This window comes from Euprymna scolopes, chromosome 38 (assembly GCF_053919585.1).
Source record: "Euprymna scolopes isolate OS-2025 chromosome 38, ASM5391958v1, whole genome shotgun sequence".
In the NCBI taxonomy this organism is placed as follows: domain Eukaryota; kingdom Metazoa; phylum Mollusca; class Cephalopoda; order Sepiida; family Sepiolidae; genus Euprymna; species Euprymna scolopes.
Window position 1 is genome coordinate 25,845,087 of NC_136519.1, and position 21,904 is coordinate 25,866,990.

General features: G+C 35.3%; 1 protein-coding gene across 2 annotated transcripts in view; it reads right to left on the bottom strand.

Moving 5' to 3' along the window:
• Nucleotides 1-21,904, bottom strand: part of LOC145263100 (low-density lipoprotein receptor-related protein 2-like) — a 599,989-nt gene that overhangs the window by 253,397 nt on the left and 324,688 nt on the right. For both annotated transcript variants that reach the window (XM_080120027.1, XM_080120026.1), the window contains exons 48-51: nucleotides 21,617-21,877; nucleotides 10,882-10,998; nucleotides 8,221-8,343; nucleotides 4,416-4,565 (exon numbers count right to left, since the gene is read on the bottom strand). In XM_080120027.1, the coding sequence (XP_079976153.1) occupies nucleotides 4,416-4,565; nucleotides 8,221-8,343; nucleotides 10,882-10,998; nucleotides 21,617-21,877 (651 nt within the window). The remainder of the gene's footprint in view (nucleotides 1-4,415; nucleotides 4,566-8,220; nucleotides 8,344-10,881; nucleotides 10,999-21,616; nucleotides 21,878-21,904) is intronic.

Below are 21,904 nucleotides of genomic sequence, written 5' to 3' on the forward strand. Positions count from 1 at the left end.
TTTCATATGGACACTTTCAATGATAGTACACACATGAAACTCTGGTCCCCTTCTAAGTAATCTCTTCCGGTTGCAATGCACTTGTTGTTCCGTTCCAACAATTTCTGGAAGGCCCCATGGAAATCCTCTTGTGTGAGCGTGTCAATGAAACGTCACAGCTTTTATCTCGTCATTTGTCATAATGACAGCCTCTAAGGTTTCCTTAAGCTTAGGGAATAACCAAAAGTCACAGGGAGCAAAGCCTGGACTATAATGTGAGGAACTGTCGTGATACCCATCTTGGTCAAATAGTCTGTGACAAGGATGGAGCACCCTTAGGGTAAACTTTGCACAAATCTTTCGAATGTTCCGTCTCTCACAAATAATTGTATGTACAGTTCCCACACTGACATCAAACTCTGCACTTATTGTTTCTATAGACACACGACGGTCCTTATCTATGAAATTCTTTATTTGGCCAATCAACTCTGGTGTACCGACTTCCTTACTCCTCCAACATCTTTCATCATCCTTCACAGACTCCTTGCCTTCCTTGAATCCTTTACACCACTTAAAAACTGATGCTTGATTCATGCAAGATGGCCCAGAAGCAGTCTCAAGCATTCCATACGTGTCGTTCTAAGTTTAAAACAGAATGTTATTGCATATAATTCTTTTAAAATGTCCTCACGTCCAGATTGCATTTTTGAAATTCAGCAGCTATGAAAATCAAGCTTTAGTAAAAAAAAAAAATGATCAGTCATCTCATAAGATGTATAGCAATAATATACTAAATTTTCAAGTCTGAAAACTTATTGAAGACATGATTTAAAAAATGGAGGCGAAAGAACTAAATGCTCGGCGTTACGTCCGTTTTGCAAGTTATTTCAAGAGTGAAAACAGCTAAAATTCGTCCATTGCGATTGCAGGAGTATATATGCAAAGGAGGAGCAACATATGTAAATGTATGTAAATTAGGAAATTACATAAGTGAGTGTACATATACATAGATTATATTCAAATTTGTGAATGTAAATGTATGTAAATTAGGAAATTACATAAGTGAGTGTACATATACATAGATTATATTCAAATTTGTGATATATACAAAAAACAACAAACACACACACATACACACACACACACACACACACACACACACACACACACACACACACACATATATATATATATATATATATATATATATATATATATATATATATATATATATACAAATGCATATATTTAGAATAAACCGGTATCCAAATAATTTTCCTTAACAATAGATTTTGATAGGTGGAGAGAAATATGATAGAAACCTTTCCGTTGTTTTATTTGGAGTGGGAAATAACACAGATTCAATCAAATGACGTATTGACCTATTACGTATATAGATTTATATGTATTATATACGTACATGCATACACACACACACACACATATATATATATATACACGCACATGCACACACATATATATGTATAAAAATGTACTTGTTCGTTCGTTACTCACCGATAATCTAAAAAAAAACTACTTTAACCATTGCTTCTAAATTTTGCTGTAGCATTTTAATCGCTACATACATGTTTTTTTATATACTTAATATAAAAAAAATATTACAATATAAAAAAATATTTTTTCTAGTGATTTTTAGTGATTTTACTACTACAGTATTGAACATAAGGCCAATTACACTTCAAATTGTGTTACTTCCCTTTTATTTATTTCATCAAATTTAATCATGGTGGACGAGAATACTACGACTCATTTAGTCATAAAATTTGATCATGTTGAATAATAATAAAAAAAATAATAACTACTTGATCAAATTATGTGATTAAAAAAATATTTCATATTCTTTCCGTGACTGCTACGTACATCCTACAGATATTTCTATATTTTCTTTAATTTTAATTGCCAACATAAGTGCAATTCTGAAACAGCAGTTTGTCAAACTATTCTTTTTTTTTCTTTAACTTATCCTAAAACACTTTTTCATTCTTTTCTCCTTTGATTTAAATCAATTATTATCGATCTCCTTCTTTACTTTGTTCTTTTTACTAAATTATTTTTTTTTCAATTTGCATTTTAACAGATTTACAGATTCTCTTCTGGGGAGAGGCTTAAGCGTAATCAACCTGAGGGAGCAATTTGCCCCTCATTGGGGAGCTTTAGATTCCCCCAGGGGCCTGAGGAGGGCCGACTAACTACGCTAAGATAGCTTTTGACCGATCCCGGGTAACGGCAGGTGCCCTGGGGATTTAGGATGGATAAATATAGATATATATTTTAATTCATTATCAAAATAGATATATTTGCTTTTTGAGTGGAAAACCTGAGATATTTTGTTATTTGAAAAAACTCAACAACAGGAAATGTGAGGATGTTAGAAGGATATATTGTACTGGCTTAAGGTCATGGGATTTTAATATTGAATTGAATCTCAGATCGTGGTTGAATCGCACACCCGCAGTTTGGGGTTTAGCATGATTTGATTGGCTGAGGAAACTTTCCACCCCAACCACATCGGGTCAATACACTCGAAAATTAGATTACTTTTTGATTTCGGGAGTACAGATCGTGTGGAGACCGCCGTTTCCTGAAGACGTGACCCCTCCTCCGCCCGTCTGACGCTGTCTGTGAAGAGATTTGAGACTTTGAAAAACTTACTAAGAACTGAGCGACATTTGTAAAAACATTTGTACATAATTTCGTGAATTAATCCTCATAGATTAGAATTTCACGTGTCTGTTTTTCTTTCTGCCTGCGGCTTTGATGTTTGCTTTCAGTACACAGGATTCAATGTAACAACCCTCAGAGAAGGACCAGACGATCCGAGCCGAGTTTCCAGACAAAAAGAGGTTCTAGCCGAGCTTCATCAGTGTGGGGTTACACCAGCTCTGTTGCCTGAATTTCGATGGGCTTAAACGACATGATATTAATATGGCATAATCACCTTTGATACACCGGTTCCCATCAGATCACCAAAGTATAGCAACGATGAGCTTGGCCAATACCATTTGGGACTTCTAGGTGCTGAATGTGCTCTCTGCTTAGCTCGGCATTGTTTCCAGTCGTCCTGGATTTCTCTTTTCCACTGGATTCAAGCGATTCCAGAGTGGTGTGGTTGGAGATTGCGCAACCCTTGCTGCACAATTACACGTGCACAGGGGGTATCCTTTGTTTTTCGAAACTGAATGGAGGCAACGAAACGACGTGTTTTAAAAAGTTTCTTTTCATTTTTTTAATCAATATATTATCAATAAGCAACTAAACGTTATTGCAAAAAGAAATCGAAAAAATTTACTAATGAAAATTTTTTCAGTGGGTACTCACATACATGTCCATAGTAAAATCAATCCCATATACTTTTCCCTTCTGTCTTTGGTAAACATCAAAAGTTTACAAATTTTTTGTTATCTTTCTCTTAGTTAAAAAGCTCCACAGAATATCAGACAGATCGTCATACCCATAGAATATAAGCAGTGCAACATATAGTTGCCAACCAAACTCAGGAATAACAGCCATCAGCGAACGAGCTTAGAATGATTCTAACCATAATGCAATTTCAATTTAATTCGATTAGTGTTTGCAATCACCAACAACAAAGCTCAGGGACAAATTTTACATTTTGTGTGACTTACATCTACACACTGATTGCTTCTCACATAAACAATTATATATTGCATGTTCTACAGTCAGCAAACCAGACAATCTTTACATCTGCACATAAAATGGAACACCTGAAAATATTGTGTATTCACAAGTACCGAGAAATTAAACATATAAGAAACGTGGATTTTCTCTTTTTTGTTTTTCCAACTGTTTTTAACCAAACTGAGCCACAGCAACACATGGCCGAGTGCTAGTATACAGCTGCATGCCACAATATCTTTTTCATCTCTGAAGACAGGATTTCATTTCCTAAAAAAATAAAAATAAAAATTCATGGTTTCATAGCTTCAAATCAAACCATGTTTTTTTAAAATCGTTATTATATCGGGAGTTGCAGAGGAATCGCTCGCTAGTTTCCGCTCACCTTACTGGTGACTCATTCTGATTAAGCACTGTGAATTGGCAACGCCATTTGCCCTTAGCTAGGTGTCTTACATACAGTGCCTAGGACTTTCAAAGATCACCCATCTAGTAATGATCAAATTAAATGTCGCTTAACTTCGGTGATCTAGTGGGAACTGGTGTATCAATGTGATTGTGCTGTATATTATTCTATATAAAAACTATATTAAGAAACTATACCGAATCTTGGCTTGTATTGGCTCTATGTCATACTTCCCTCGGGCAACTCCTGTACACCGGTCCTGCTATATATATATATATATATATATATATATATATATATATATATATATATATATATATATATATAAACTGTATTAAGAAATGTTAAAAACAAATAAAATGAATGTTCATACCGGGAGCACAAGTTGCAGTTTGACAGAACATGGGATTTTCATCTTGATTGTCTCCACAGTCATCTTCTCCGTCGCAGAGGAAACGGGAATTTAGGCAAATATTGTTATTTGGACATTTTACTTTACCAGGCATACACGTAATATTAGTGGCTGTAAAAAGAAAAAAAAAGGAAGTATGGATAATTTCGGAAATATGTGGATATTTCTGCATCAATACAAACAGCAAAACACTTTCTATAGTACGTTTCTATAGTATGAGGATTGGTTATTCGTATTATTTGGATTCTCCGACACTACTCTTCTCATCTTAAATGCCATTTTCACAACGTTTCGGTCGATGTAACCTCCGACCTTCTTCAAGTGTATCAAATCCAGAAACCTTTCTGTCAGAACTCGGGAATCTGCACAAAATTTTAAACGAAATCCTTTATTTAATTCATGGAAGGTAGCTTGCTCTCATTCCGTCAGCCATGACTGGATAGAGGTTCCTAAAATTCACACTAGAATTGTCTGCAAGGATAGGTAGTTGTAAAAATGATTTTCTCCTGAAGGTTGAAAGGTTCAATCCGCAGTGTGGCCAACCAAAACCAACCAAAAATACAATTGCAAATTACTTAGAGCGTCCATCCAGTCATGGCTGATGAAATGGAAGCAAGCTACCCCTGTAAATTAAATAAAGGGTTCTGTTCGAAATTCAGTGCAGATTCCAGAATTAGACAGAAAGATTCCAGATGTCGACAGCAAGATTCCAAAGTTCGACAAGATACACCTGAAGAAGGTCGGAGGTTACATCGAGCGAAACGTTGTGAAAATGACACTTTCTACAAAGTAAGAACAGTAGTTTGAAGAATCCAAAAAATTATGAGTTTCTATAGTGTTATATCATTCAAGCAGGTTGACGGGCAATTATAGTCATTGTATACAGTAACCTCCCCCCCCCCCGATTAATGCCACCCATGGACTTGTTAATGAAATTGACAATAATTAATTTAAAAGAAAGAAAAAATTATAAAAGTAAATACACTGCGTGTCAAATTATTAACGAGATAACATTTTTTTACCAGTTTCAGAAACTTACAGGTAGTTTCGTATCAAAAGCTTCAGACACGTTGGCAATGTTGAGATGCGCATACTGTGAAACTTTCGTACTGTTCCACGCAATGTAAACAACTTGCCCTCGTAATTGCTGAATCCACTGTATTTGAGGTGTGTCAAATTATTTACAAGACAGTTTGTTTCGTCATTAAATGGGTCGTAAAGGTGGATTGAGTAGTTCTAAAAAGAGTATTATTACAGAAAATCTAGCAAAAGTTAAAACTACCCTCGAAATATCGAAAATGATAGGAAGGTACCATCAAACTCTGAAGAACTTTGTAAAGAACCCTACAAACGTATGTAAGAGAGCTGATAGGTAAATCTAGAGTTGTTTCACGCTGTTCTCTACTTCAAATTAAACGTGAACTTGTTAAGCAATCTGGGCAGACAAGTCGAGAAGGCTTTGACCAAGCTGGATTAAAGAATGTCTCAAAAAGTACTCGATGTCGCCTTCTGAAATAAGTGGCAAATTCTGTTAAGTCGTGACAAAGCCTCCATTAAAGCAACATCACATACAAAACGAATAGAAACAGGCAGAGGACAACATGAAAACGGATTTTTCCAAAGTTTTGTTCATGGATAAAGTGCGTGTCGCTCTTGATAGACCCGATGGCTGGAGCAAGGGATGTGTCCTAGATGGACGACATCATCATCAGCGTTTAAAGAACCAACAAGGTGGTAGTAGGATAATGATTTGGGCTGGGATTATTGGAGGTACTTTAGTTGGCCCATGGAGAGTCCCAGAAGGTGTAAAAATGACATCAAATGCTTACACAGCTTTTCTGAAGGAGAATTTTGAACCATGGCTGAAGAAGCAAAGGTTGACGTTCAGAAGAACAATTATTTTTATGCAGGATAATGCTCCCTCGCATGCAGCAAACAAAGCAAAGAGTATTTGCAACAACTTGGTTGACGTTCAAAAGAACAATTATGCTCCCTAGCATGCAGCAAACAAAAGAGTATTAGAAACAACTGGGGTTCTCTGGGCTACGGAAGATGGAGTGGCCTGCGAATTCACCAGATTTGAACCCAATTGAGAACTTTTGGAGTATCATGAAGCGACGCCTCTATGCAAGTGAACGCCAATTTAAGAGCAAAGATGAGATTTGGGATGCTCTCCAAGAGGTATCGCGAGGAATAACACAAATTTTACTAATTCTGTAAACCAACGTCTTTTAAAAGTTATTCATAAAAAAGGATCGCATATACCCTACTAATTATGTCAACGTAGAAATTGCTATGTAGTTATTGTGTTCTAAGCATTTTTCCTAATTCATTTAATGTTTGAAAATTATTTCTATAAACAAGTTATGGGTATATTGTGTTTTTTCTCAACCTCGTTAATAATTTGACACACTGAAATCAACAAATATTCTTATCTTTTGCCTTAGTTTCGCTAATACTGCTTTAAATACTTTTATTTTTGGACCGGAGTAGCCGAATAGCATCGTAAGCACTTTATCAAAGTTTCATGGATTTTTATTCACTCGTTCCTTAAATATTTAAAAAAAAATGTAAACTCGTTAATAATTTGATATACAGTGCATACTACCAGAAAAAGCTGGGCAAAAGCAGCCAATTTATATATATATATATATATATATATATATATATATATATATATATATATATATATATATATATATATATCTTGTAAAAGTAAACTGTTTTTTTTTCTCCATTTTGACTCTTTAGTAACTATTTTTACATATAGTAATTTACAAATCGAAAATGAGCCACATGTCCAAATACCCTATATATCAAATTTCAAGTCTATAGACCAAATCTTTTGGGAGGAATTTGGTAAAGACTGTTTGCACACACACCAACAAGGTCACTTTATATATATATATATATATATATATATATATATATATATATATATATATATATATATAATATTTCCAAGTGCTAAAATGTTTTCATCTTGAATACTATACAATTATGCAGAATGTAGAAACTATGCATAAATAGATTTCAGCGTAATAGTTAAATGAAACAAACCATCTAATAAGAAAACATTAAAAAAATGAATAATTAATTAATAAACATCCATTTTTCAAAGGAATAGGAAAATTAGTTAACCTTCATGTAGTCGCTCGCATATCTATGACTGAGTATAATAAGAAGTTCATATAAATAATTTTTAAATAGAAAAAGTAGGCTTTTTATATCAATGTCAGACCGAGAGAAAACAAACTCAACCATATAGGTATATAGATTATTAATCGGACTACTGTTCTCATCTTGAGTGTTATTTTCACAATGTTTCCACTGATGTAATCTTGAACCTTTTTCAGATATATCTTTTGGAACTCTAAAATCTTTCTGTCAAACTCTGGAATCTGTACTCAATGTTGAACGGAACCGTTTATTTAATCCACGGAGGTAGCAGGCTTTCATTCTGCCAGCCATGACCGGGTAGAAGTTTTAAATAAATTTGCAATTATGTTTTGAGTATTGTCCTCACTGAAGATTGAACCTTCAATCTCCAAAAGAGTGTTACTTACAACTGATTTTTACCAAGTATTTTATCCGTTACGCCATAGTTCATGGAGGTTACATTGATCAAAACGTTGCTAAAATATCACTCAAGATGAGAATAGTAGTCTGAATAATCCAAATAATATGTATTAATGACACAATCTAAACAGTTTATAAGGCGGCACACTTTATTGTGATTGATGGAATTGCAATAAAAATCACTTACGGCAGTTTTGTTCGTCCGACTGAGCTCCATCCCGACAATTGTCGTAGTTATCACAAACTCGATCCTGATTAATGCATCGGAAATTCTTACATTCAAATTCATTTGGACCACACGTTGGATGAGCTAAAAATACAAGATAAACAGTTCAGTAAACACAAAGGAAAAGGATTTTGTTTTTTTTTACAATATTTTATAACCGAGGGAAAAGATATCGATTCTAATTTTTTCCACAAATGTTTCCAAACTTCTAATTCATCATTGTACCCTTTTCGTTGCGATAAATTCTAGCAACCATTCCTCAAAGTATTTTCTCTACCGCGTTGCCAATTCTGGCAAAGAAACCTCCAGAAAAAGAAAACCAGATGACTAAAGTATATAGGCCAGGTCACAAAGACAAACATTTTTCAAGAACTTTATGGCTAGAAAAATGTATTGGTAAGAAGGAATAATAACTAACAGAATTGGTTGGTTGGTTGTGTTTGTTGTACGGCATATCAGCCCTTGTACCATTCCAACAACTTCTGAAAGACCCCATGAAAGTCCTCTTGTGTGATCATATCAATGACCCTTATCACAGCTTCTTTCATCTCCTCAATTGTTTCATAACAACAGCCTCTAAGGTTTTCCTTGAGCTTAGGCGATAACCAAAAGTCACAGGGAGCAAGGTCTGGATTATAAGGAGGGTGAGGAACTGCCTTGATTCCCATCTAGGTCAAATGGTCTGTGACAAGGATGGAGCACCTTTGAGACAAACTTTGCACATATTTTTGCATCTTCCGTTCCTCGCAAATAATTGTGTGTACAGTTCCCACACTGACAGCAAACTGTGCACTTAATGCCTGTATAGACACACGATGTTCTTATCCATGAAATTCTTTATTTGGCCAATCAAATCTGGAGTTCTGACTTCCTTACTCCTCCCACACCTCTCATCCCTCACAGACTCCCTGCCTTCCTCGAATCTCTTATGCCATTCAAAAACTGATGCTCAATTCATGCAAAAGCAGTCTGAAGCATTCCATACGTTTCTGTGGCATTTTTTTTTTTTTGGCAAAGTTTAAAACAGAATTTTATTGCACATCATTCTTCTAAAGTGACCTCATGTCTAGGTTGCGTTTTTGAAATTCACCAACTGTGACAATCAGGCTTTAGTAGGGTGTATTCCAATCCCTGCTGTAGCTGTTCATTTGAACCTTAAATCATAGAAATTGGTCAGTGATTTCATAAGATGTAATGCAATAGCATACTGAATTTTCAAGAGTCTACGGCAATTTGAAATGCTTGTATAAAAAAAGTAAAAAAACTTATTGAAGGCACCTGTAAAAGGAAACAGATTTCTGTGCAAAAGGTATTGACATCAATTGAGACACAGACAAACTACAGAGGTAACGGAAAATACAGAAGAGATTCCAATGGAAGCCCTGTATGACACGTTTAAAATTTCTGTTCCTATAAGTCAATATTTTCCAAAAGAGGTATCCCTGAACTCGAGGCCAGAGTTACAAGTGTATCAACTGCAACCACCGCAAAGAGGATTGAGCTACCCGAGTAGTTTAACTTTTCCTTGCACGATTGTATGTGAAATTATTTTCGTTTATAAGAAAGTGATCTCTGAAGATTTTATTGATTATTGAGTGCTTTGATCTTTGGAAGATAATCCAGTCAATTTCCAGATCTACCCTGAAGCCTGACGCTCGAACTGTAGCCGTGAGAGACCCATATCTGCTGATCAGTTTACATGCAAAGGAAGAGTTCAACCCCACAACTGACAACGAATGACCAGCGTGTTAAAAATTCTGACCCCTCTCCCCCCAGACTTGGGGTCGTGCACATTTTGTCCGCTCAGAGCATTAGAGCAGTAATTCCAGTAACTAATGAGTGTCTGTCTGGTTACATTTTGAAGGGTCCATCACTAGACGAAGATAAATGTGTAGCCACTGGTACTTAGGGTTAGCGACCTAGTGCTGAGGTTAATAACACAACCCTCCCAGCCTGGTTACACTAATTGGTCTCTTGACTCAGGATTGTGCGATACCGCTCACCCAGATGTGGTTGCATACAGTCGCCAGAAAAAGAGTTCTTCCATTTTGACAGGAATGAAAATTAATCGGAAGCAATGTGAAATGCCGAATATGTGTAAGAAAATACATTTAAAAAAAGAATCGTGAGTGACGTATCGCTTGGAGGTGCATGAATTGTCAATGTAGACAGTGGACGTACACACAGTGACTGACTGGGAAAATATTCGGTGCTTGTTAAAAAAGAGTCAACAGATCAATTTTTTTTTAATGTGTCGTTTTAAGCAAAAACAATATTACATACTTAATTGTCATGTAGAAAATAGTAATATATCCAAAAATTACGAAAATTCATTGAGTAGAAAATTATTTATAGTTAAAAGTAATTTTATGGAAAATTGGGGGAATTGCATTTTCTCTGTAAATACCATGTGAATACAGGGGACATACTTATCTCCCTTTTCGACACTTTAATGGCGGATTATTTTTAAAGAACACACACACACACACACACACACACACACACACACACACACACACACACACATATATATATATATATATATATATATATATATATATATATATATTATGCTTTTTTAAAAGGCTAACCCCGAAAATGTAAAAAATTTGCCAACCATACCGCAATCTATTTCGTCCGAATTATCACCGCAATCATTGTCAAAATCACAACGAAACTGCGGTCTTATGCAATGGCCATTATCGCAGCGAAACGTGGATGGGTCACACATGTGCAAAGCTGGAAATAAAAACAAAACGTGTTGAGAGTGTTCAAAACTTTAACATTCCACATAAAACATCTTCAAATCTACACAAAAATGTAATTGGTAATAAAAAAATAAAATAAAAATGAAAAATAACCGCGCTTCTGCATTACACGGACGGTGATAACTGTTAGGGGCGATAACTTTAATTTCTTCTTGGTTAAATAACACGGCAAATAAATAAATATGATCCTTTTAAGAACACAAAAATATTTGAAAACCAAAGCAGTTACTGTATAAAAATGCATAAATCTATAAGTGTAAAAACATTTATTGAAAAGTCTGCGCAAGAAAATATAATTTTAATAAAATAATTTTTGAATTAAAGGCAACATTGAATTTTTTCCCGAAACATTTTTTGAATTAAAGGAAAATTGTCACTGTAACAAAATATAGTTTTATTTTTGTTTGTGGCACCTGTTGAAAGGTCAACAATATATTAACAGTTTTAATTTTCAAATTAATAAACAATTTGAATGGAGAGAAGCAAAGCACCACCTGACGGTAGTTTAGGGAACCGCACAAAAAGTGACCGTGTAATGCAGAAGTGTCAAAAACTCTTATGTTTTGGTTTAAAATAACATTTTGTCTATCATATTTTAGTTTGAAACAGCATTTAATTCAGTCTTATATCTTAGATATATTTTAGTATAAAATAATGTTTAATTCAGTCTGTTATATTTTAGTTTCAAACAGTATTTAATTCAGTCTGTAATATTTTAGTTTGAAATAGCGTTTAATTCAGTCTGTTATATTTTAGTTTGACACAGTATTTAGTCCAGTCTGTTAAATTTTAGTTTAAAACAGCGTTTAATTTAGTCGGTTATATTTTAGTTTGAAACAGCGTTTTATTCAGTCTGTTATATTTTAGTTTGAAATAGCGTTTAATTTAGTCTGTAATATTTTAGTTTTGAACAGTATTTAATTCAGTTAGTAATATTTTAGTTTGAAAAAGCGTTTAATTTAATCTGTAATATTTTAGTTTGAAACAGTATTTAGTTGAGTCTGTTATATTTTAGCTTGAAATAGTGTTTTATTGTCTGTAATACTTTACTTTGAAACAGTGTTTAATTGTCGGTTATATTTTAGTTTAAAATGGCGTTTTATTCAGTCTGTTATATTTTAGTTTGAAATAGCATTTTGTCTGTCAGTTATAATTTCATTTGAAATAACATTTAATTCAGTCTGTTATATTTTAGTTTGAAATAGCATTTTGTCTGTCAGTTATAATTTCATTTGAAATAACATTTAATTCAGTCTGTTATATTTTAGTTTGAAATAGCATTTTGTCTGTCAGTTATAATTTCATTTGAAATAACATTTAATTCAGTCTGTTATATTTTAGTTGCAAATAGCATTTTGTCTGTCAGTTATAATTTCATTTGAAATAACATTTAATTCAGTCTGTTATATTATAGTTGCAAATAGCATTTCTGGGACGAGTCTTTCTCGACTGCAAGGAAAGTGGGTTTCCTATACCGATTTAGAAAATTTCTCACATCTGCCAATATCTTGTATCTCTACAAAGCTACTGTTCGTCCATCCATGAAGTATTGTTGTCACATCTTGGATGGTGCACCAACTACTACTCTCTCTTTCTTAGGATTAAAAAAAAGTGTCACTAATCTGATAGGTCTCACACTGTCTACTAAGCTCCGGTTCCTGTCCCATCACTACAACGTTGAATCACTGTGCTTGTTTTAGAAATACTTTAAGGGAATGTGCTCTGACGCAGTTACTATTCTTATGCGTGTATATCCATCCGACAAAACATACAAGCAGCAAAATCCCACACCTTCAATAAAGAGATTCTAGTCAAAGGAAATCTTTCTATTCTAGTAGCTTCTTTTTTCAAACTGCCAGCATTTGAAATTCCTCCCACCCTGGACTATGCTTCCTTGACTTTACAGACATTTAGGCATCAAAATGTAATGTAAACAAACATCTTGCTGTACAACTCCTAACTTACGATGGATGCCTATGTAGTATTGGGAATCCCAGTTTAATTGCTATATAGGTAGTTTTAGAAATAGAAAGTTATATAAGCATATTTTGATTTCCTATCAGCGATTTAGCAGGATCAGAAAGGTTAGGTTTGGCAGACATCAAGCCCAAGTCACCTTGAACGACCTAGATAGAATGTACCGGAAATTAAGGGGTGACACGGGAATTGTGGTCATAGGCCTTCCAGTTGACGACCACATGGGTGGAGTTGGTCTTAGCAGCAGAGGAATGCAGACGGGAGATTTCGGGTCTCTCCCGACAACCAGGGTCTGAGATGTTAGGCTTGCCTTGAATAAAAAAGATAGAAGCTTCAATCCCATCTCGTTGTTCATTGATGAATCTGTCTGCAGCATCCACTCCCCAGCAGGATGGAAGATCAGCGACCAAGAAGGCATCATCCGCTGGCCAAGGCAAATCATGTATGTTCGCATTATATTGGTTGCCCATACACATCTTCCCAAGGCAAGAAGAGACATTAGAAGAATAGCAAACATACACCCACACAAACATATAACAGTGAACTTCACGTAAGGACACACATTTATACATAAGAACACACCCACCCACACGTATATGTAAGAACATTGATAAACACACAGACCTGTAAAAGTAAACGTAACAGAAACCGTTAGTAAACGATTAGTAATAAACGTTTAACAATAAACAGTAATAATAAATAACTAGCGGGACCTGTGGAAATTCCACGGTGGACTCATTCATATGTAATATATTGATGTTGCCATTCTGTAGATGTTCAGTGTAAATGGAGACGCTCTAATATTATTGTAACGTTTTTGTTAAAACTGCAAAAGTATTTATCTAAGCTAGCACGATTTCGTATATAGTATTACAAAGTTAATGTTCTTTGATTTTTATGTTATAAAGTTGCGATTTTTTGAAATCGCAACTTTATAACATAAAAATCAATGGAACATTAACTTTGTAATAATATATACGAAATCAAAAAAAAAATATATATATATCCATATGACTTAGGTGCATTAGCTGGAATCGGAACCAAAATAAAAACTTATGAAAAAAATGTATGCATATAAGCGAAACTGAAACCAAAACTTATGAAGAATTCTTGGTAAAATTATTTATGACAATAAATAGAAAAACATAAAAATTAAACGACCCGGATGTAAGCATGACACACAAAAGAACACACACGCTATTGTATTAATATATAGATAAGCACATATCCCATTTTACGGTTACACCTATATGAATATGCATCCCTTACGTATTAGAGGCAATATGCCTTGTTTGAGTTGAATAAATGTAAAAAAAAAATTCTGTGAAGAAAAAGGCATTTTATTGTTAGCTAGTATAATTCAGGGGAGATAATATTAATATCATCAATAACTACAATGAAAATAGAAAGAAATGCGTAACTTTTTATTTACACGAATTCAAACATGATCATAATGCTTTCCAAACAGCTGCTAATATTAACAGAAAACGCAGAAGTGTGTCTTGTTCAGTACAAACTACATTACAAATATTATTTAGAGTTTATGAGAATCTTGAAAATGAAGAAAATAAGGGCAGCCATGCACTCGTATCCATAAACGTCTGAAAACAATTATTAAACAAAACCCAGGTTAGTGTTAAAAATATATATGGTTGAATTATACTAGCTAATGAGAGAATGCCTTTTTCTACCCAGAAGTATTTTTTAATTACATTGAATTTCAATATTTCAATGTTGTCTAACCATCAGAATAAAATTTGATCAAATGAAAAATTTCTCTAAATGTGTCTCCAATAGTAAATGATATTTTCTCCTTTTATTTTTGACAAAGTGGCTGTATATTCGTTAATTGAATGATTAATGTGAGAAGAATGTCAAATGGCTTTCAGTTACAGTAACGAAATTGTCACCATTCTGGCAAGGAAAGGCATGATTTTAAGTTGATTTAAGAATAATTAATTGTGTTAAGTAAACGCCAGGCAACGTCAGGTAGAAAGCATTTATTTAATTATCTATCTATCTATCTATCTATCTATCTATCTATCTATCTATCTATCTATCTGTCTGTCTAGCGGAGTAAATAACAGATGGAATCGTGGGAAACAATAAATTGAGTGAGCAGAAAGGGTCAAAGGGTCATATTTTGACATGTATCAAACTTGGTTGACCGATCAGTTTGCACCAAAAGTATCTGAATGAGGACTGGACGTGACATGTCAGGTGTTCTGGTTTGAATAAGCTGAGTTAAGTTTGGTGAGCTGGATCTAAGATGCTGAGAAAGACAGATAGGCTTAAACGGGTCTCCCCATGAGGTAGGGGATGGTCTCAGAATGGAGACATAGACAAACCACAAGCCAAGATTCACTTCCGTTCTGCTATGACGAGATGTCTGGGAATAAAAAAAAATATATAAAAAACATTTGTTCATCTTAGGCCCCTGTCTTGAAGCGTTTCCTTTAAACAGGTCCGGCTCTGCCCAAGATGATTGTCAAATCCCCCAAGCAGCGGCCAAAAGACAAAGGCATCCACTAGCGGACAGGTATGTCGTTTTCGTTTCGTGACTTATATGTTCCGGCACGCACCTACAACCACTAGACAAGTGACAGGCCATTAAAATAGACATTAAGGGATCTGAGGACAACAGCCCGTAAAATAAACAGTTAGATAAGAATACATAAAAAATATAAATTAAAAATAAAAATATAGAAATCGCTTGAGACAAGGCATGAGGACACTTTATGTAAGGAGCTAACAAGAACGGAAGATGATTATTGCAAAAAGAAGAGATGTTTATTGGTCCCCCAACAAAAAGAGGGTTGACCTGTAAATTTACCCTTGTCTGTTCGTCAGTTTGTCTGTTCATCTATCCACACTTTTCTCAATAACTACGCCTTGGAATTCTTAAAAATTTTGCACAAAGATTAAACATGATATGAGTAAAAAAGTAACAGAACGGATATCCCGGGAAAACTCCGGTTGCTCCATCCCCACTCCCCCAGGGGTGCCTTTAGTGTTAAAATGGCTAAAATTAACACTTTTATGCTTATTAAAAAAATCGATGCCTTGGATTTTTATAAAACTTTCTGAAAAGTTATAACAACTTATTTCTATATAATTTTGTTTGTCTATATTTCACGATAACTCTTGGATGTGCCCCAAGGGCTCTTTTAGGGCTAATAAAAACTCTCCATTTTGGGGACTATTTTACCAGATTTGTCTAAAATTTTCTGTGTATGTCTATTTAGCAGTTTTGCATCGTGCTGAATTCAAATTTAAATATGTTAAGGTCTTGAGGACTTTGGGGGCTAAATGGGGGTGTGGTGTGCAAATGATGGACTTAGTCATTTCTTTTTTGCATGGTGCAGAACTCAAATTTACATATGTTAAGGACTATAACTGCATCGTTTTTTCATTTTCACCAGGATTTGACATCTCCTGGGGACTTTTGGGGCTAAATGGGAAGGGAGGTAAATGCTGAACTTAATAACTTTTTTATGCCTCGTTCACTATGCACTCACGAGGGACCATGCATGCTTCGATTGTTGATCTTAGTATTGAAAAGACCAGGGCTATAAGTAGGAGGAAAACAGTCAGCAGGAAGAGAGTTCCACAACTCTGCAGTTCTTGAAATGGAGCTACCGGAATAGAAAGCTATATTATAATAAAGTATCAAAAAGTGAATTGATGGCGACCACTAGACCAATGAGTCAAACGAGCTGCAATAAAGGAAGCAGGGGATAGATCAAACAATTCTGAAGAACACATGCCATGATAGTATTTGTAGAAAAGATTGAGACTAGCAACATCACATCTGTGGGAGAGAATATGCAGAGAAAAAAAAAAGGAGGAGCCAATTAAATTACTGATACGTTTTTTAACCTTATCGAGGACCCTCAAATGGGACAAAGATTCACCCTAAATATGAGTACAGGGAATTTGGGAAACAGTAAATGACGTTTTTGTAAGTTAATTTATATAATTATCAAACTTTGTGGACCGTCCGACCACCCTTGCTTGCATCGTTTCTATCTAAAACATTTTTGTCATAGAACCCAGCTTGTAAATATTTAATAAAATTTAGACTCCTTTCCACAGTTCAACGGTATTGAGTACAAATAAACTTCAGCCTTTGCTTAACTTGTAGACATTGTTTCAGTCATGAAACTATGCTTTGTTATGCTTTGGTTTCGGTTTCGATTCTAGCTGATGGCACTCAAATCATAATTTTTTTTTTACTTTTGAACTCATGACTATATATTGGGTACAATATAATATTAAATAATTGACTCTATAATAATAAATATGAAAATTTCGTGAATTAAAATATCATATTTAGGCATATTTTATGACTAGGCAATGTCGGGTGACTCTGCTAGTATAATAATAAATGTTAATAAAGCAATAAAAAATAGAGTTGTTATAATCATCGCCGGATCTTCTTTGCAGAAGACTTGGCAGTTTCTCCGATTTATTTATTTTAATTCATGTAACTTGTGAATGTTATATCGAGGAGTTTAGGTGTTGGACTCTCGGGAAGTGTGTAATCAGTAGGGCTATGACAACAGCATATTTTTTTCCTTGTTTTGATTCTCAGGTATATATCCATTGATATCTTATATATTTTTGTGTAGAGTGATGTGGTTCTCGGTTGATTAATTGTGTCGGATATATACTCGAGAGTCAAAATAATGAAAAGAATATTTTGTTGTCCTAGCCCTAGTCATTACGTATTCAATCCACAACTGAAACTTAGTCAACTTCTAGATCAACTGCATATTTCAACTGATCCGATGAAGATGGACGAAAAGCAACACCAGAATAGAGAGTGGTGTCATCAGCATCAATTTTAATCTTCGTGAGTGCTAGCATACGGGACGCATGCAGTGAAGAGGGAGGGAGAGAAGCAAGCCTATTAAGCACACACACACACACGCGTGCGCGCACACACACACACACACACGCGCGCACACTACATGATAACTAAAAGGAGGCAAGATTATACATAATAACGTTCAAGTGTATTTTATGACTCGATAACGCGGGGCGCCCCTGCTAGTAATTACATAAAACTAAACTCGGTGACGATGTGCAGCGGCGTAATTATGAACAAGGTAGAGGATGGCCAAGCACCCTTGACAATGAACGTTTAAAAGCCATTGTTGAATGAAAGCAATATAAAAATATCAGAGAAATATCTAAGGCAATTTATATAAATACGAAGGACGTTCCAAAAGTAATGCCTCCTATTTTCATTCCGCCTGAATGGATCAGAATGGATTGCAATTTGCATTGTTATGACGACTGAACTTATGCATTCACGACCTGAAAGTTTCATCTCTCTGTTGCAAATATTGACGGTGTTTTTTTTTTTTTTTTTTTAGTTATGGTAGTCAATCTATGTGGGTGACGACGTCTTCATCATTTTTAATTGACTCTGTGACTTTGTTGGTGACTGTGAAACCCGATGCGTAATTTGCACTGCTTTGCACAGGTAGAGCACAGGAAAACAGGATTTGGGTTTTACTGGTGAGTGGCTACCGTTCATCGGTGTCTCAATGTGTGACGCTCATGCTCGTTGTTGAAGAAGGCCATCCTGCTATCACATGTGAAACATTAAGCGCCTCTGTCCACTGCTAATGTCTCCAAACGATTGAAGGGGATATTGCAGTGACCTTGATACCCTCTTTGTAGCATTTCTTTGGGCAGTCGACCTTTCGTTGGCTATGAATAAACTGACTGTAGAGTACTCATCGAGGTAATCTATTTGAGGGCGTTCTGATGACGTGGCCCAATCAGCAAAGTTGATGATGGATAAGGAGTGACTCTAGAGGGGCAACTCCTGTGAATCTCTGAATGGGTCATCTTGTGCTACCAATGGAGGCCAAGGATCGGCTGTAGTCATCTGATGTGAAATCAACTCCTATCATAGACGTGCGTCAGAAGCAGAAGAGTCATTGAATTCCTGGCAAAAGTGTATTGAGAATGGTGGTGACTATTTTTAAAAATAATCATGGAGCACAAAAGGTCGCTCGTTTTTATGGTGCCACTTCCGTCTTTGTAGCTCTTCAACTTTTTGAGTTAAAAAAACAGGAGGCTTTACATTAGGAACGACCCTCATATTTAATGATGTCTGATGATCTAAAACAAATTGAAATATATATTTTTTTTTCACTGCTTTTACACCCCATAAAAAGGCATATTGCCACTTGGACATAAGAGGCTGGTATTTGGGATCATGTCTAACGGGGGATTGTGGGGAATTGAGTAGTGAGCTGTCTGTTCATATTACATTTAAATTTCTGCATGTTTGTACAGTCAGAGAAGCATGTAAAAGGGAGGGAATTCCAAAGTCTAGTAGTCCAAGGGAATAAGCTACTAGAGTAGAAGGTTTTCTAGCATCTAGGAACCTCAACAGTGAAATGATTTTGCTGATTATCAGATTAGTCGGGAATATGTATATCAATGAGGGGCACAAGTGCTAGGAGTTCATCAGAGCACATTCCATTAAAGTACTTGTAAAGCAGGCACAGGGATATGAAACTGTAGCGATGGGACAGAGGTTGGAGCTTGGCTGACAGTATGGGACCTATTAGATTTGAATTATTTTTGGACCTTGTATAATTAAGGCATGACAAATGTACGACAAAACACAACAATTACACCTGCTGGTTCTTTAATCATGTGATATTTAAGTACGGCAAATTTAGGCAAGACAAATGAAGGCACAACAATTTTTTTCTGATGCTTTTTTTTTCTTGATAAAAATCTTTGTAAAAATTAAACAAGTCTTTTTTTTCACAGTTGAGGGAATATTTAAAAAAATATGAGTCAAATATAATTAAAAAATGTTCAAAAAAATTTTTTTTTTAGAAATGTTTTTGTTTTTGTGATAGTGTTTTTCTTATTTTAATACTCAATTTATACTGAAAAAAATGAGAATGAAAACTAAATATATCAACAAATTATTTAATTTAAATCTCGGCTGTAAAAAAAAAACCTTGTTTATTCTTGGTAAAGATTTTTAACAACAAAAAAAAATATTAAAATCGGTTGCTTCTTATTGTTCTTGATATAAAAATCTTAAGTTGCTCGAATGACGTGCCTAAATATTACACTAATACAACGTGGTAGTTACATTTTAACACATACCCAACCTAGTGTATGAAAATCTCGTAAAGAAAAAAAAATTTGACACAGTTTTTTTTCAGTTGAAAACAAAGGCATTTATTACCGGTCGTCTCCACATGAAACCACCTAACACATATTTTCCCAGCCAGCGGCAATATGGTCAATTAGTTGATTTGTCCGCAGCTATAACCAGCTGTTATGGTCCACTGTATGCTGCCATCCGAAAATTTTGTCAAAAGTTCTGGTTGCATCTTGTTTAAAAGTTCCTGTCGTACCGCCACATGATTAAAAACGACTTTGCCGTGTTGACACATATTGACACGTCTCTGTCGCCGCCGCTTGCTTTTTTCCTCCCTTTTTTATGTTTTCTTCCTCCGATCCCATCTATATTTATTTCTGTGACGTCATATTTGTCCCACAATCTAATTATTTGCATATGTGTCAGTGGCTTTGTTACAAATAGAGAATCAACAGGAGAAGTTGTCGTGCCTTAATTTGTCGTACATAAATAATAAAACCTGTAAATATTAGTTATTGGGTGAGTAGACCTACTAGTATGAAAAAATAACTAGTTGAGTATAAGAGGATCAAGTTGATGAATCGATGTGAATGGTTTGCTACTCTATGGGAATTAATAGAAACAGGTATGACATGAGATGGTTCAAAGAGAAAATGTTAAAGAGAACAGTAACAGTTCGTTTGGGAGTATGCAGCACATGGACATGCAAAATGATATGTGCTGACAAAATATGATTAAACAGTGATTATATCGCGCGCTCTCTCTCTCTCCCCCCTCTCTCTCTCTCTCTCTCTCTCTTTCTCTCTCTCTCTCTCTCTGTCTTGTTTTATCGTACATTTGTGTTATGACCCTGTGAAAGAGGTCACAAGGAAAATAGAACACAGGAATAGAGTAACAAAATGTATTGGCAGGAACAAATAAAAGTGAGGGTTGTTCGTTCAACCGTTATCTTCCAGTATTTATTGTGTATGGATCAGTTCATTCGTTAAGTAAAGCAATGTTGAGCTTGGCCAATACCAGATGAGTGACCATTTGGAAAGGCGAGGCGCTGTATTTACCGCGAAGTAAAATACCAGGTTGAGAAGCTGGCGTGGTCTATCCTTTCCTCAGGAGTAAATGAGACTCTCTTAAGCTGTGGTAGGCAACTCATCTAATGATGGCGTCACAATAAAAGTACTCTTGATAGCCCTGGCGAAGCATCAAGCATTCAGTTACCGACAAGATTTGAATAACACTACAAATTCGTGTAGTGAGTTCAATCTCGGTTGCGGTCGCGCTGGGTGGATGGAGGATTAATGGATCAGTTCATCGTAGGTAACACATGTAGTCCGCCAAAGCAATTTGTTATGCCTTACTTTGTCGTATATAATTAGTAAATACATTGGTATTTTTTTCTTTTCCGATTTTTACAAACCTCCGCGACACTACCAGCTATTTCATCACAGAAGAAAGAATCAATACTAACCGCAAATATTCGGATGCTCATCCGAATTGTCTCCACAATCGTCGTGAATGTCACACATCCATCTTTTGAAGATGCATTTACCGTTAGCGCAGATGAAATGCATGCTCGTGCAGTTGTTGTCCTTCAGAACGCACATCTTCTGGTCGTTGGCAAGTACTAAGCCGCTGTCATCATCGCACGAGCATTCGGCCTTACCGTCAGGGGCAGGGTGACAGCCATGGCTGCAGCCCCCGTTGAACACCTGACACGGGTCACTGCTACCTACAAAAGATTTGTAAAAATTCAAAT